At 42.8% G+C, this 13,779-nt stretch overlaps 1 protein-coding gene across 1 annotated transcript; it reads right to left on the bottom strand.

Annotated features, from left to right (window-relative positions):
- Positions 1-2,868: 2,868 nt before the first annotated feature.
- Positions 2,869-6,876, bottom strand: LOC106573634 (zinc finger protein 260). Its single transcript, XM_014148862.2, has 4 exons — positions 6,606-6,876; positions 5,759-6,017; positions 5,471-5,566; positions 2,869-4,941 (listed from the first exon to the last, which is right to left on the bottom strand). The coding sequence occupies exons 1-4, from the start codon at positions 6,738-6,740 to the stop codon at positions 3,167-3,169; spliced, it is 2,265 nt and encodes a 754-aa protein (XP_014004337.1). The 5' UTR covers positions 6,741-6,876; the 3' UTR covers positions 2,869-3,166.
- Positions 6,877-13,779: the final 6,903 nt, after the last annotated feature.

The following is a 13,779-nucleotide window of genomic DNA, read 5'->3' as shown; positions in this document are numbered from 1 at the left end:
GGGAGGGGGAGGGGGTGTGTGTCTATTTGTCAATAACAGCTGGTGCTGTTCCAATATTAGAAGTCTCGAGGTATTGCTCACCTGAGGTAGAGTACATTATGATAAGCTGTAGACCACACCATCTACCAAGATTTCTCATCTATATTATTCGCAGCCGTTTATTTACCACCACAGAACGAAGCTGGCACTAAGACCGCTCTCAACCAACTCCATAAGGCCATAAGCAAAGAAGAAAATGCTCCCCCAGAAGCAGCGCTCCTAGTGGCCGGGGACTTTAATGTAGGCAAACTTAAATCAGTTTTACCAAATTTTACCAGCATGTCACATGTGCAACCAAAGCACTCCCCTGCCCTCCATTTGGCAAATCTGACCATAATTCTATCATCCTGATTCCTGCTTACATGCAAACACTAAAGCAGGAAGTACCAGCGACTCACTCAATACGGAAGTGGTCAGATGACGCGGATGCTACACTAGAGGACTGTTTTGCTAGCACAGACTGGAATATGTTCCTGGACTCATCCAATGGCATTGAGGAGTACACCACCTCAGTCATCGGCTTCATCAATAAATGCATCGATGACGTCGTCCCCACAGTGACTGTACGTACATATCCCAACCAGAAGCCATGGATTACAGGCAACATCCGCATCGAGCTAAAGCTGCCGCTTTCAAGGAGCGGGAGACTAATCCGGATGCTTATAAGAAATCCTGCTATGCCCTAAGACGAACTATCAAACAAGCAAAGCAGGATTAAGTCTGAATCCTACTACACCGGCTCTGATGCTCGTCGGATGTGGCAGGGCTTGAAAACTATTACGGATTACAAAAGGGAAAACCAGACGCGAGCTGCCCAGCGACACAAGCCTACCAGACGAGCTAAATGCCTTTTATGCTTGCTTCAAGGCAAGCAACACTGAAGCATGCACGAGAGCACCAGCTGCTCTGGATGACTGTGTGATAATGCTCTCGGTAGCCAATGTGAACAAAACCTATAAACAGGTCAACATTCACAAAGCCAAACGGATAACCAGGACGTGTACACAAAGCATGTGCGGACCAACTGTCAAGTGTCTTCACTGACATTTTCAACCTCTCCCTGACCGAGTCTGTAATACCTACATGTTGCAAGCAGACCACCATAGTCCCTGTGCCCAAGGAAGCGATGGTAACCTGCCTAACTGATTACCACCCCGTGGCACTCACGTCAGAAGCTATGAAGTGCTTTGAAAGGCTGGTCATGGCTCACATCAACAGCATCCACCTGGACACCCTAGACCCACTCCAATTCGCATACCGCCCCAACAGATCAACGCAATCTCAATCCACACTGCCCTTTCTCACCTGGACAAAAGGAACACCCATGTGAGAATGCTGTTCATTGACTACAGCTCAGCGTTCAACACCATCGTGCCCACGAAGCTCATCACTAAGCTAAGGACTCTGAGACCAAACACCTCCCTCTGCAACTGGATCCTGGACTTCCTGACGGGCCGCCCCCAGGTGGTAAGAGTAGGCAACACGTCTGCCACATTGATCCTTAACACTGGGTCCCCTATGGGGTGTGTACTTAGTCCCCTCCTGAATTCCCTGTTCACCCACGACTGCGTGGCCAAACACGACTCCAACACCATCATTAAGTTTGCTGACGACACAACAGTGGTAGGCCTGATCACGGACAACGATGAGACGGCCTATAGGGAGGAGGTCAGAGAACTGGCAGTGTGGTGCTAGGACAACAACCTCAATGTGAGCAAGACAAAAGAGCTGATTATGGACTACAGGAAAAGGCAGGCTGAACAGGCCCCCATTAACATCAACGGGGCTGTAGTGGAGCGGGTTGAGAGTGTCAAGTTCCTTGGTGTCCATGAACTATCATGGTCCAAACATACCAAGACAGTCATGAAGAGGGCACGACAAAACCTTTTTCCTCTCAGGAGACTGAAAAGATTTGGCATGCGTCCCCAGATCCTCAAAAGGTTCTACAGCTGCACCATCGAGAACTTCCTGACCGGTTGCATCACCTCCTGGTATGGCAACTGCTCGGCGTCTGACCGTAAGGCGCTACAGAGGGTAGTGCGAACGGCCCAGTACGTCACTGGGACCAAGCTTCCAGCCATCCAGGACCTATACAATAGGCAGTGTCAGAGGAAAGCCCATAAAATTGTCTGAGACTCCAGTCACCTAAGCTACAGACTTCTCTGCTACTGCACGGCAAGCGGTACTGGAACGCCATGTCTAGGACCAAAAGGCTCAACAGCTTCTACCCCCAAGCCATAAGAATGCTGAACAATTAATAAAATCGCCACCGGACAATTTACATACATCTACCCCCCTCCGTTTCTGTATACTGCTGCTACTCACTGTTTAATATCTATGCATAGTCACTTCACCCCCCACCTACATGTACAAATTACCTCAACTAACCTGTACCCCCGCACACTGACTCGGTACCGGTGCCCCCTGTATATAGCCTCATTATTTTATTGTGTTACTTTTTATTTTAGTCTACTTGGTAAATATGTAACTCTTCTTGTACTGCACTGTTGGTTAAGGGCTTGTAAGTAAGCATTTCACGGTAAAGTCTACACTTGTATTCGGCGCATGTGACAAATAAAGTTTGATTTGATTTAGAGGTCTCTATATTTAAGCAATAAGTCACGAGAGGGTGTGGTATATGGCCAATATACCACGGCTAAGGGCTGTTCTTAGGCACAACGAATCGTGGAGTATTGCTATTATTGCTATTATAAACTGGTTACCAATGGAATTAGAGCAGTAAAAATAAATGTTTTGTCATACCCGTGGTATACAGTCTGATACACGACGGCTATCAATCAGCATTCAGGGCTCAACCCACCCAGTTTATAACTTAACATGAATGATGCGTTTATTGATTTACACAATATGAACAAATGAGAATTTGGGCTCATGAACATTAACCCTTTGATTTATAGCAAGATCTCCAAGCACTACAGCAAGCACCTATCTAATTTCCTAAAGGAAGCTCTCATTTCATACAAGGCTTTCCAGAAACTCACCTGAGAACATTTCACCCTACTGAATAAATGTTCATGACATCTGTACGCAGGAAGTTGCACCACTGTAGTCTACAGTCTGTACGATGATATTGAGACAATATCACTGAGTCTACACAACAGCAGCATTATGGCAAGCACTCCTGTCTACCTCCTTTTCTACTTCTGAAAGTGCCGTCAGAAGATTTACGATAATTATCACCATCACAGTGTGTGCGTGTCGCAGCCATACCATCACAGCTATGGTTTTTGTAGTGTCTTATGTCAGAAAAGCCTTTTCCACATCTCTTGCAATAGTAAGGCCTAACTCCAGTGTGGACTTGCATGTGGGCTTTAACATTGTTGGCTTGGCTGAAACCTCTCCCGCAGACATCACATTTGAATGGCTTCTCTCCCGTGTGGATTCTCTCATGCCTTTTCAGATTGGTGTTGACTGCGAAAGTCTTGTCACAATAACTGCATTTGAAGGGTTTTTCACCTGTATGGGTCCGCTCATGTCCTTGAAGAGCTTGCTTCAGAATAAATTTCCTTCCACAGTATTTACATTCATGGGGCTTCACTCCACTGTGAACTCTCATGTGATAGTCAAAAGCATTTTTATATGCAATGGTCTTTCCGCAAATGGAACAAGAATATTGCTTTTGTCCTGTGTGAATTTCTTTATGCTTTTTCAGAGTTAGCATGGAGCTGAAGCCGTTCAAACATATTTTGCAACTGAATGGCTTTGTTGATGTTCCCTCTCTCCCAGGAACCTTATCTCCTTCAGCCATGTGCCATTGTAGATTGTGTTGTCTCATTTGGTAATTGTAAATAAAAGTCTTTCCACATAGGTCACACATAAATGGTTTGGTTGCCCCATGGCGGTGCATGTGAGCTTTTAAGTCGGTGGACTGAGGGTAGCTTTTCCCACACACTTTACATTTGTATGGTCTCTCCCCCGTGTGAAGCACTTGGTGTCTCACAAGGTTTCCTTTATGGCCAAAAGCAGCTCCACAGGTCTCACATTTAAATGGCTTCTCCCCTGTATGAATTCGCTTGTGCTTTTCGAGGACAGATTTTGTCCTAAAGCTCTTACCACACTCTGAGCATAAGTGTGGACGTATGTCTGCACCTGTATGTCTTCGCATATGAATTCTAAGGTCATAAGACTGTCTGTAACTCTTCCCACATTCAGCACAGCTGTATGGTTTTTCACCAGTGTGGATTCTCTCGTGCCCCATAAGTATGGTCCTTTTTGTGAAACCCTTTCCACAAGTCAGGCACTTGAACGGTCTCTCCACTGCATGAACTAGCCGATGTTGTGTCAGATCTGTCTTGGTAGAGAATGTATTTCCACAGACTTTGCAACTGAAATTGTTTTCTTTGTGATGCAACATGTGACGTTCGAGCTGCTTGGACATTCTGAATGTTTTGCCACATTGACCACAAGCAAATGGCCTCTCTCCTGTGTGAATTAGCTTGTGACGTAACAGCATGCGGTTCAGGCTGAAGGTCTTGTCACAAAAATCACAGGTGAAGGGTCTTGTGTGAATTAGCTTATGACCTTCCAGTAACCCTTTCCTGCTGAAGGTCTTCTCACAAATGTCACACTTGAAAGGTTTTGTGTGGATTAGCTTGTGAACTCTCAGCAACTCTTTCTTGCTGAATGTCTTCTCACAAACATCACACTTGAAGCGTTTGTTTTCTGTGGATCCTGTCCTATTAGTAGTATTACTGTTTTTATGTCTTTCATGGCTGTCTCTACCGTTGTCGGTGCCCTCTGGAAGAGCAGCTCTCATATGCTCAACGTTGGATTCAGTATCTCTTGGTGAGGGCTCTGTATTCAGTCCATGTGTGTCTCCCAGAGAGGAGTCATACTCCAATGAAGTCGTCTCTGTAGGGTTACTGCAAACTTCGGCAGGACCTAAACATAAAAGGAATGTGAGCATACACATAGTAAAACTATAGCCAAAGTTAAGAGAATTTAACAAAATGATTAGGTTATACTAAATGTATTTAGTTAGACAAATAAATCAACCAATATATGGCTATATCAATATTTTTGCCTTAAAATAAACATGCTTTTTAACAGCCTGTGTATTGTTTTTGAACAACTGGGTCATATTCATTAGTACACACCACAGAAAAATGTTATGCAACAGAAAACAAACAGGCGTTTCTTATTGGCGTTCAGGTAGTTACTCTCCATTTTCTTTTGTTTGGTTCCTAGTGAATATGACCCTGGACCACGTTCAGCAGTACACAACTTTACAACATGAGACTCGAAGGTAACGGTGCTATTCTGAAAAAACGGTATGTTTAGTAAGCCAATAGCGCGGACTGTTTGAGGGAAACATTTAGTTTAGTAGAAACCATCACAGCAAACATTGAACTGAACGCAGCCCTGGTTTGGCAACGATTATTCAAAAATAACACCACTTTGAGGATATTACCTGCACAGACAGATGTTGCGTTAGTGACTGTGTTTGCTTGACTGACATTCCCTGGCAATGCTGAAGCCGCTGTCATTCCAGGCAACAATGGGAGATCTAAAGAACAACAAGCAAAGTTACATTGAAACATGTTCAAAACTCTCTCACTTTTTCCTTTCAACAAAATGTGTGAAGTTAATACAAACAAAACTATCGAAGATGGGGAACAAAACAATCAGTATGCCTACAATAGACCTATTTAGCTAACTTATTATAGGCAGGAACCTAATGTAGGTCTACAACACTCACCAACTGGTTTTATTGCAAAGATCATTCCGTTGTGCAGAACATGGGTTGGCGTCTGTACTTTCGGTTCTGCCTCCACTTTAGCCAGAGACGTTCTATAATGGTCAGCCTTCTCAGTAACTTCCTTCATATATTCATCCATCTGCTCCACCTTGGTCTTCAGTTTCTCGTTTTCATTTTGCAAACGTGAGGAGGCCACTAGGAATAGTTGGCAGACTTTACGAATACCCTCCCCCATCAACAAATTCATAATGGTGCAGAGCTGTGTAGAGCAATAGAAACAAGTGAACTAGTTAGTTACTGTATACAGCCAGCTACATCAGAGGATGTGAAACCAGTAACGTTAGCTAGCAACCTAGCTGAGAGTTAGCTAGTAGTACTAGTTAAGTAACGGTGTACCAGGCTGTTTCACAACCGGCCGTGATTGGGAGTCCAATAGGGCGGCGCACAATTTGCCCAGCTTCGTCCGGGTTTGGCCGGTGTAGTCTGTCATTGCAAATACGCATTTGTTCTTAATTGACTTGCCTAGTTAAATGATGGTTAAATAAAACAAAAACAAAACATTTACGTTCGCTAGGTAGTCAAATTAGGGACTTGGCACCCTCAGCGCGGTTGTTGAAAACCAAAAACATCCGGTTTTTAGGGATACAGTATCTTCAACCTAGCTTCCTTTAACCTGACATCAGAATCGGGGACACGCTCAGGTTAACTTAGGTTACAGACGGTAGCTAAACAAATAGGACGCCAATTTATTCAGATAACTTTTGTTCGTTAGCTAACGTAACTGGTTGTAGTCACTAGGCGCCCGTCATCATACTGCTCAATGACAGAAATATTTTTGAATACTCACCTCTCTCCCAGGATTAACGTCGTTGTTAGCGTCAGAGTTTGGCAAAAATGTGTATATTTCTGTCATTGCCGTCTCGACGACGAAGGACATAATCGATGTTGTTTCTGACTGGAACATATTGTAAATTGTAGCCATTTTGACCTTTGACTAATTCAAGTAACGTTCGAATAAAAACTACAAGTCGCTGCTACATTTATCTTAGGTAGCATAATTTTGCAAACTAGCTGATACTGTCATCCGCGTGAAGCCAACTGGCGTCTTGTCAGATCCCTTCCGGGTCACGGAATTTTAGAAACGTTCCAAATTAAAGTCCCTCGCGTTATAGTAGAAAAGTGTCTGACCACGAACAATTATTCAGATTTGTTCATATTTAAATATGCACTAGTTTTATAAAACGTACTCATTCAAAGGTATATCTTTATTTTTTACTATTTTCTACATTGTAAAATAATAGTGAAGACATCAAACTATGAAATAACACACATGGAATCATGTAGTAACCAAAAAGTGTAAAACAAATCTATTTATCTCTATACAAATATATATTATATTCTTCAAAGTGCCACCCTTTGCCTTGATGACAGATTTGTACACTCTTGGCATTCTCTCAACCAGCTTCATGAGGCAGTCACCTGGAAGGCATTTCAATTAACAGGTGTGCCTTCGTAAAAGTTAATTTGTCGAATTTCTTTCCTTCTTAATTCATTTGAGCCAATCAGTTGTGTTGTGACAAGGTAGGGGGGTATACAGAAGATAGGTCCTGTTTGGTAAAAGACCAAGTCCATATTTTGGCAAGAACAGCTCAAATAAGCAAAGAGAAACAACAGTCCATAATACTTTAATACATGAAGGTCAGTCAATACAGAACATTTCAAGAACTTTGAAAGTTTCCTCAAGTGCAGTTGCAAAACCCATCAAGCGCTATGATGAAACTGGCTCTCATGAGGACCGCCAGAGTTACCTCTGCTGCAGAGGATAAGTTCGTTAGAGTTATCAGCCTCAGAAATTGCAGCCCAAATAAATACTTCACAGAGTTCAAGTAACAGACACATCTCAACATCAACTGTTCAGAGGAGACTGTGTGAATCAGGCGTTCATGGTCGAATTGCTGCAAAGAAACCACTACAAAAGGACACCAATAAGAAGAAGAGACGTGCTTGTGTAACAGTGTAGGTTGCGTCCCTCTCTTCGCCCCAACCTGGGCTCGAACCAGGGACCCTTGCACACATCAACAACTGACACCCACGAAGCATCGTTACCCATCGCGCCACAAAAGCCACGGCCCTTGCAACGCAAGGGGAAACCCTACTTCAAGTCCCAGAGCGAGTGACGTCACTGATTGAAACGCTATTAGCGCGCACCACCGCTAACTAGCCATTTCACATCAGTTACACTCACCCCCCTTTTGTCCTTTGGTCTGGACTCCAAATTGGAGATTTTTGGTTCCAACCGCCGTGTCTTTGTAAGACACATTGTGGGTGAACAGATGATCTCTGCATGTGTATTTCCCATCGTAAAGCATGGAGGAGGGGTTATGGTGTGGGGGTGCTTTGCTGGTGACACTGTCAAGGCACACTTAACCAGCATGGCTACCACAGCATTCTGCAGCAATACACCATCCCATCTGGCTTGGGTTTACTGGGACTATCATTTGTTTCTCAACAGGACAATGACTCAACACACCTCCAGGCTGTGTAAGTGTTATTTTACCAAGAAGGAGGGTGATGGAGTGCTGCATCAGATGACCTGGCCTCCACAATCCCCCGACCTCAACCAAATTGTGATGGTTTGGGATGAGCCGGACCGCAGAGTGAAGGAAAAGCAGCCAATGAGTGCTCAGCATATGTGGGAACTCCTTCGAGACTGTTGGAAAAGCATTCCAGGTGAAGCTGGCTGAGAGAATGCCAAGAGTGTGCTAAGCTGTCATCAAGCCAAAAGGTGGCTATTTAAAGAATCTCAAATATAAAATATATTTTCATTTGTTTAACACTTCTTTGGTTACTACATGATTCCATGTGTTATTTCATGTTTTTGATGTCTTCACTATTATTCTACAATATAGAAAATAGTAAAAAATAAAGAAAAACCCTTGAATGAGTAGGTCTCCTTAAACTTTTGACTGGTGTATATACAGTTGAAGTGTGTGTATATACAGTTGAAGTCGGACGTTTACATACACTTAGGTTGGAGTTACTAAAACTCGTTGTTCAACCAAGCCCTGACCTCAATCCTATAGACAATTTGTGGGCAGAACTGAAAAAGCATGTGCGAGCAAGGCCTACAAACCTGACTCAGTCACACCAGCTCTGTCAGGAGGAAAGGGCCAAAATTCTCCCAACTTACTGTGGGAAGCTTGTGGAAGGCTACCCGAAACGTTTGACCCAAGTTGAACAATTTAAAGGCAATGCTACCAAATACTATTTGAGTGTATGTAAACTTCTGACCCACTGGGAATGTGATGAAATAAATAAAAGCTGAAATGAATCACTTTACTATTATTCTGTCACTAGATATTCTTAACGTAAAGTGGTGATCCTAACTGACTGAAGACAGGAAATTTTAACTAGGATTAAATGTTAGTAATTGTTAAAAACTGAGTTTAAATGTATTTGGCTAAGGTGTATGTAAACTTCCGACTTCAACTGTATATATACAGTTGAAGTCAGAAGTTTACATACACTTAGGTTGGAGTCACTAAAACAATTTTTTCAACCATTCCACACATTTCTTGTTAACAAACTATAGTTTTGGCAAATCGGTTAGGACATCTACTTTGTACATGACACAAGTAATTTTTCCAACAATTGTTTACAGACAGATTATTTCACTTATAATTCACTGTATCACAATTCCAGTGGGTCAGAAGTTTACATACACTAAGTCGACTGTGCCTTTAAACAGCTTGGAAAATTCCAGAAAATTATGTCACGGCTTTAGAAGCTTCTGATAGAGTGGCCTAGCCAGTCTCCAGACCTTAATCCCATAGAAAATCTGTGGAGGGAGCTGAAGGTTCGAGTTGCCAAACATCAGACTCGAAACCTTAATGACTTTGAGAAGATATGCAAAGAGGAGTGGGACAAAATCCCTCCTGAGATGTGTGCAAACCTGGTGGCCAACTACAAGAAACGTCTGACCTCTGATTGCCAACAAGGGTTTTGCCACCAAGTACTAAGTCATGTTTTACAGAGGGGTCAAATACTTATTTCCCTCATTAAAATGCAAATCAATTTATAACATTTTTGACATGTGTTTTTCTGGATTTTTTTGTTGTTATTCTGTCTCTCACTGTTCAAATAAACCTACCATTAAAATTATAGACTGATCATTTCTTTGTCAGTGGGCAAATGTACAAAATCAGCAGGGGATCAAATACTTTTTCCCCTCACTGTACCAAGAGAGCTTCATCCATATTTTTCGTAGCCGTCTATTTACCACCACAAACCGATGCTGGCACTAAGACCACACTCAATGACCTGTATAAGGCCATAAGCAAACAAGAAAATGCTCATCCAGAAGCGGTGCTCCTAGTGGCCAGGGACTTCAATGCAGGCAAACTTAAATCCATTTTTCCTCATTACTACCAGCATGTCACATGTGTAACCAGAGGGAAAAAAACTCTAGACCACCTCTACTCCACACACAAAGACGGGTGCAAAGCTCTCCCTCGCCCTCCGTTTGGCAAATCTGATCATGGTTCTATCCTACTGATTCCTGCTTACAAGCAAAAACTAAAGCAGGAAATACCAGTAACTCAATTCGGAAGTGGTCAGATGACGTGGATGCTACATTACAGGACTGTTTTGCTAGCACTGTGCGAAATATGTTCCGGGATTGATCCAATGGCATTGAGGAGTATACTACCTCAGTCGTCGGCTTCATCAATAAGTGCATCGACGACGTCCCCCCACGGTGACCACACGTACATATCCCAACCAGAAGCCATGGATTATAGGCAACATCTGCACAGAGCTAAAGGCTAGACCTGCCGCTGATACTAATCCGGACGCTTACAAGAAATCCCGCTATGCCCTTAGACGAACCATCAAACAGGCAAAGCGTCAATACAAGTTTAAGATTGAATCCTAATACACTGGCTCTGATGTTTGTCTGATGTGGCAGGGCTTGCAAACTATTACAGACTACAAAATAGTTTGCAAGCCCTGCCACATCAGACAAACATCAGAGCCAGTGTATTAGGATTCAATCTTAAACTTGTATTGACGCTTTGCCTGTTTGATGGTTGCGAGCTGCCCAGCTGCGAGCTGCCCAGTGACGCAAGCCTACCAGATGGGCTTAATGCCTTTTATGTTTGCTTCGAGGCAAGCAACACTGAAGCATGCATGAGAACACCAGCTGTTCTGATGTGAGCAAGACCATTAAACAGAACTGACCCTAGCCCCCTGGCACATAGACTATTGCAGCATAGATACTGGGGACTCAGTCGGGGGGGGGGGGGGTCGGGCGACGATATCCCCGGACAGGGCCAAAGCACAGCCCCCACTCCACCAGAGGGATATCAACAGACCAAACTTTACAACCCTAACACAAGGCAGGGTATATCCCACAAAAATCTCCCCCGCCACACAAGAACGGACAGGAAGATATCGTCAGTGACTCAACCGATTCTAGGCGAGATAATTGAAAAAAGCCTGCTAAGAAGTGATGCACCCCTCCCAGAGACGGCATGGGAGAGCACTAGCCAGCCAATGACTGTAATAGGGTCAGAGGCAGAGAATCCGAGTGGAAAGAGGGGAGCCGGCCAGGCAGAGACAGCAAGGTTGGTTCGTCACTCCGGTGCCTTGCTGTTCACCTTCACACCCCTGGGCCAGACTACACTCAATCATAGGACCTACTGAAGACATGAGATCAAACAGGACACCAGTAAAGACTGTGCTACCCTATTGTTGTTTCAACCCTCTCTCACCCTCTCTCTCTACCGCACCTGCTGTCTTGACCTCTGAATGCTCGGTTATGAAAAGCCAACTGACATTTACTCCTGAGGTACTGACCTGATGCACCATCTATAACCACTGTGATTATTATTTGACCTACTGGTCATCTATGAATGTCTTCAGTAAAGACTTAAAGGTTGAGACCGAGTCTGCGTCTCTCACATGGATCGACAAACCATTCCATAAAAATGTAGCTCTATAGGACAGAAAGCCCTGTCTCCAGCTGTTTGCTTAGAAATTCTAGGAACAATAAGGCCTGCATCTTGTGACCATAGAGTACGTGTAGGTATGTACGGCAGGACTAAATCAGAGAGATAGGTAGGAGAAAGTCCATGTAATGGTTTGTAGGTTAAAAGTAACACCTTGAAATCAGCCCTAGTCTTAACAGGAAGCCAGGGTAGATAGGCTAGCACTGGAGTAATGTGATTGAATGTTTTGGTTGTAGTCAAAATTCTAGCAGCTGTATTTAGCATTAGCTGAAGTCTATTTAGTGCTTTATCCGGGTAGTCGGAGAGTAGAGCATTGCAGTAGTCTAATCTTGAAGTGACAAAAGTAGCTTTTCTGCATCATTTTTAGACAAAAAGTTTCAGATTTTTGCAATTTTACGAAGATGGAAAAAAGCTGCTGTTTAAATATTTTTCATATGTTCATCAAAAGAGACATCAGGGTCCATAGTAATGCCAAGGTCCTTCACAGTTTTATTTAAGAAGACTGTACAGCTATCAAGATTAATTGTCTGATCAAACAGAAGATCTCTTTGTTTCTTGGCACCTAGAACTAGCATCTCTGTTTAAAAGTAAAACATTTGCCGCCATCCACTTCCTAATGTCTGAAACACAGGCTTCCAAAGTAGGCAATTTTGGGGCTTCACCATTTTTCATAAAAATGTACAGCTGTATGTCGTCTGCACAGCAGTGAAAGTTGACATTTTGTTTCCATATGACATCACCAAGAGGTAGCATATAGTTTAAAAAATACTGGTCCTAAAACAGAACCTTGAGGAACACCAAAACTTACCATGGATTTGTCAGAGGAAAAACCATCCAAAGAGACAAACTGATAACTTTCTGACAGATAAGATCTAAACAAGTCAATAACTTGGGTTTCCAATCTCTCCAAAAGAATGTGGTGATCGACGGTGTCAAAAGTGGCACTAAGGTCTAGGAGCACAAGGACAGACGCAGAGCCTTGGGTCTGATGCCATTAAAATGTAATTTACCAACTTAGATTTTCAAAACCCCTCACCCTACTTTCCCCAATTACCAACCCTCCACACTCTTTTCCCGTCCCATTTGGAAAAGCTGGGGAATAATTGAAAACACAAAGCATCATAGTCAATATAATAGATCATCTTTTACTTTGTGCATTTTCACTGACAGGAGTAGTTCACTTCCGGCAACAACACAGAAAGTGATGTAGAACTGTGTATGAAATACAATATACAAAAGCGCCATCCGTTGGACTGGAAGAATAACACATCAATAAGCAAGTTTTAGAGTTCTGGGAATATGGGAAATAAACATTATTCTTAGGCCTAATTAAAGGGATATCAATCTGGGAAAGGTATGTCTGCAGACCATTGGAAGGACATTAAGCAATGAGTCCAGTTTATGGAAATAAAAATGTTTAAACTTGCATGTAGGGGAGAGAGGGGTAAGTTGAGCCACTTTTTAAATTCAGCATCACTCCATCAAGGGGAAATATAGTATTCTGTCTAACAAAGATATTTACATATATTGGTGTGTAATTCTGAAAATAATCATATTTCACGCAAACATTACAGTTTTGAAAAAAAGTGGTATCTTGGCATAACTTACCTCGTATGTGGTAAGTTTAGCCACTGGACAGGGTAAGTTAAGCCACCTACACATTTCTATATTTAATGAAATATTGCCAATACCTTTTAAAAATCAAGTCTATCTTTATTTCCCAAACACAATTCAACATAATCACAATTGCTTTTTGACTTTTAATCATTTCATCTTTTAACAGACTAAACACCTAACAAATACTTTTACTCTTTTAACATAGGCCCTGTTGTTACCTCATATCCCAGTGAAAATGCCTTGTATTACGCCTGGGAAGAAAACACTTCAATTTGCTCAACTTGTCATTGGCTCAACCATTGACTCAACTTACCCCATAGCCATTGGCTCAACTTACCCCAAGGCAAACACTTAGACTATTAGCCCACACAGCTACAAGGATGCACTTTCATGCGA

The sequence above is a fragment of the Salmo salar genome, chromosome ssa16, assembly GCF_905237065.1.
Source record: "Salmo salar chromosome ssa16, Ssal_v3.1, whole genome shotgun sequence".
Taxonomy (NCBI): Eukaryota; Metazoa; Chordata; class Actinopteri; order Salmoniformes; family Salmonidae; genus Salmo; species Salmo salar.
The sequence above is the reverse complement of the archived record's forward strand: the minus strand, read 5'-3'. Positions and strand labels throughout refer to the sequence as shown.

Excerpts from the sequence above, each read along its gene's own strand:
- LOC106573634 (XM_014148862.2), bottom strand. The coding sequence starts at position 6,740 with ATGGCTACAATTTACAATATGTTCCAGTCAGAAACAACATCGATTATG. Across the intron at positions 5,567-5,758 it reads CTTTGCAATAAAACCAGTTG|ATCTCCCATTGTTGCCTGGA; the intron begins GTGAGTGTTGTA and ends GTTGTTCTTTAG. Across the intron at positions 4,942-5,470 it reads CGCAACATCTGTCTGTGCAG|GTCCTGCCGAAGTTTGCAGT; the intron begins GTAATATCCTCA and ends TTTTATGTTTAG.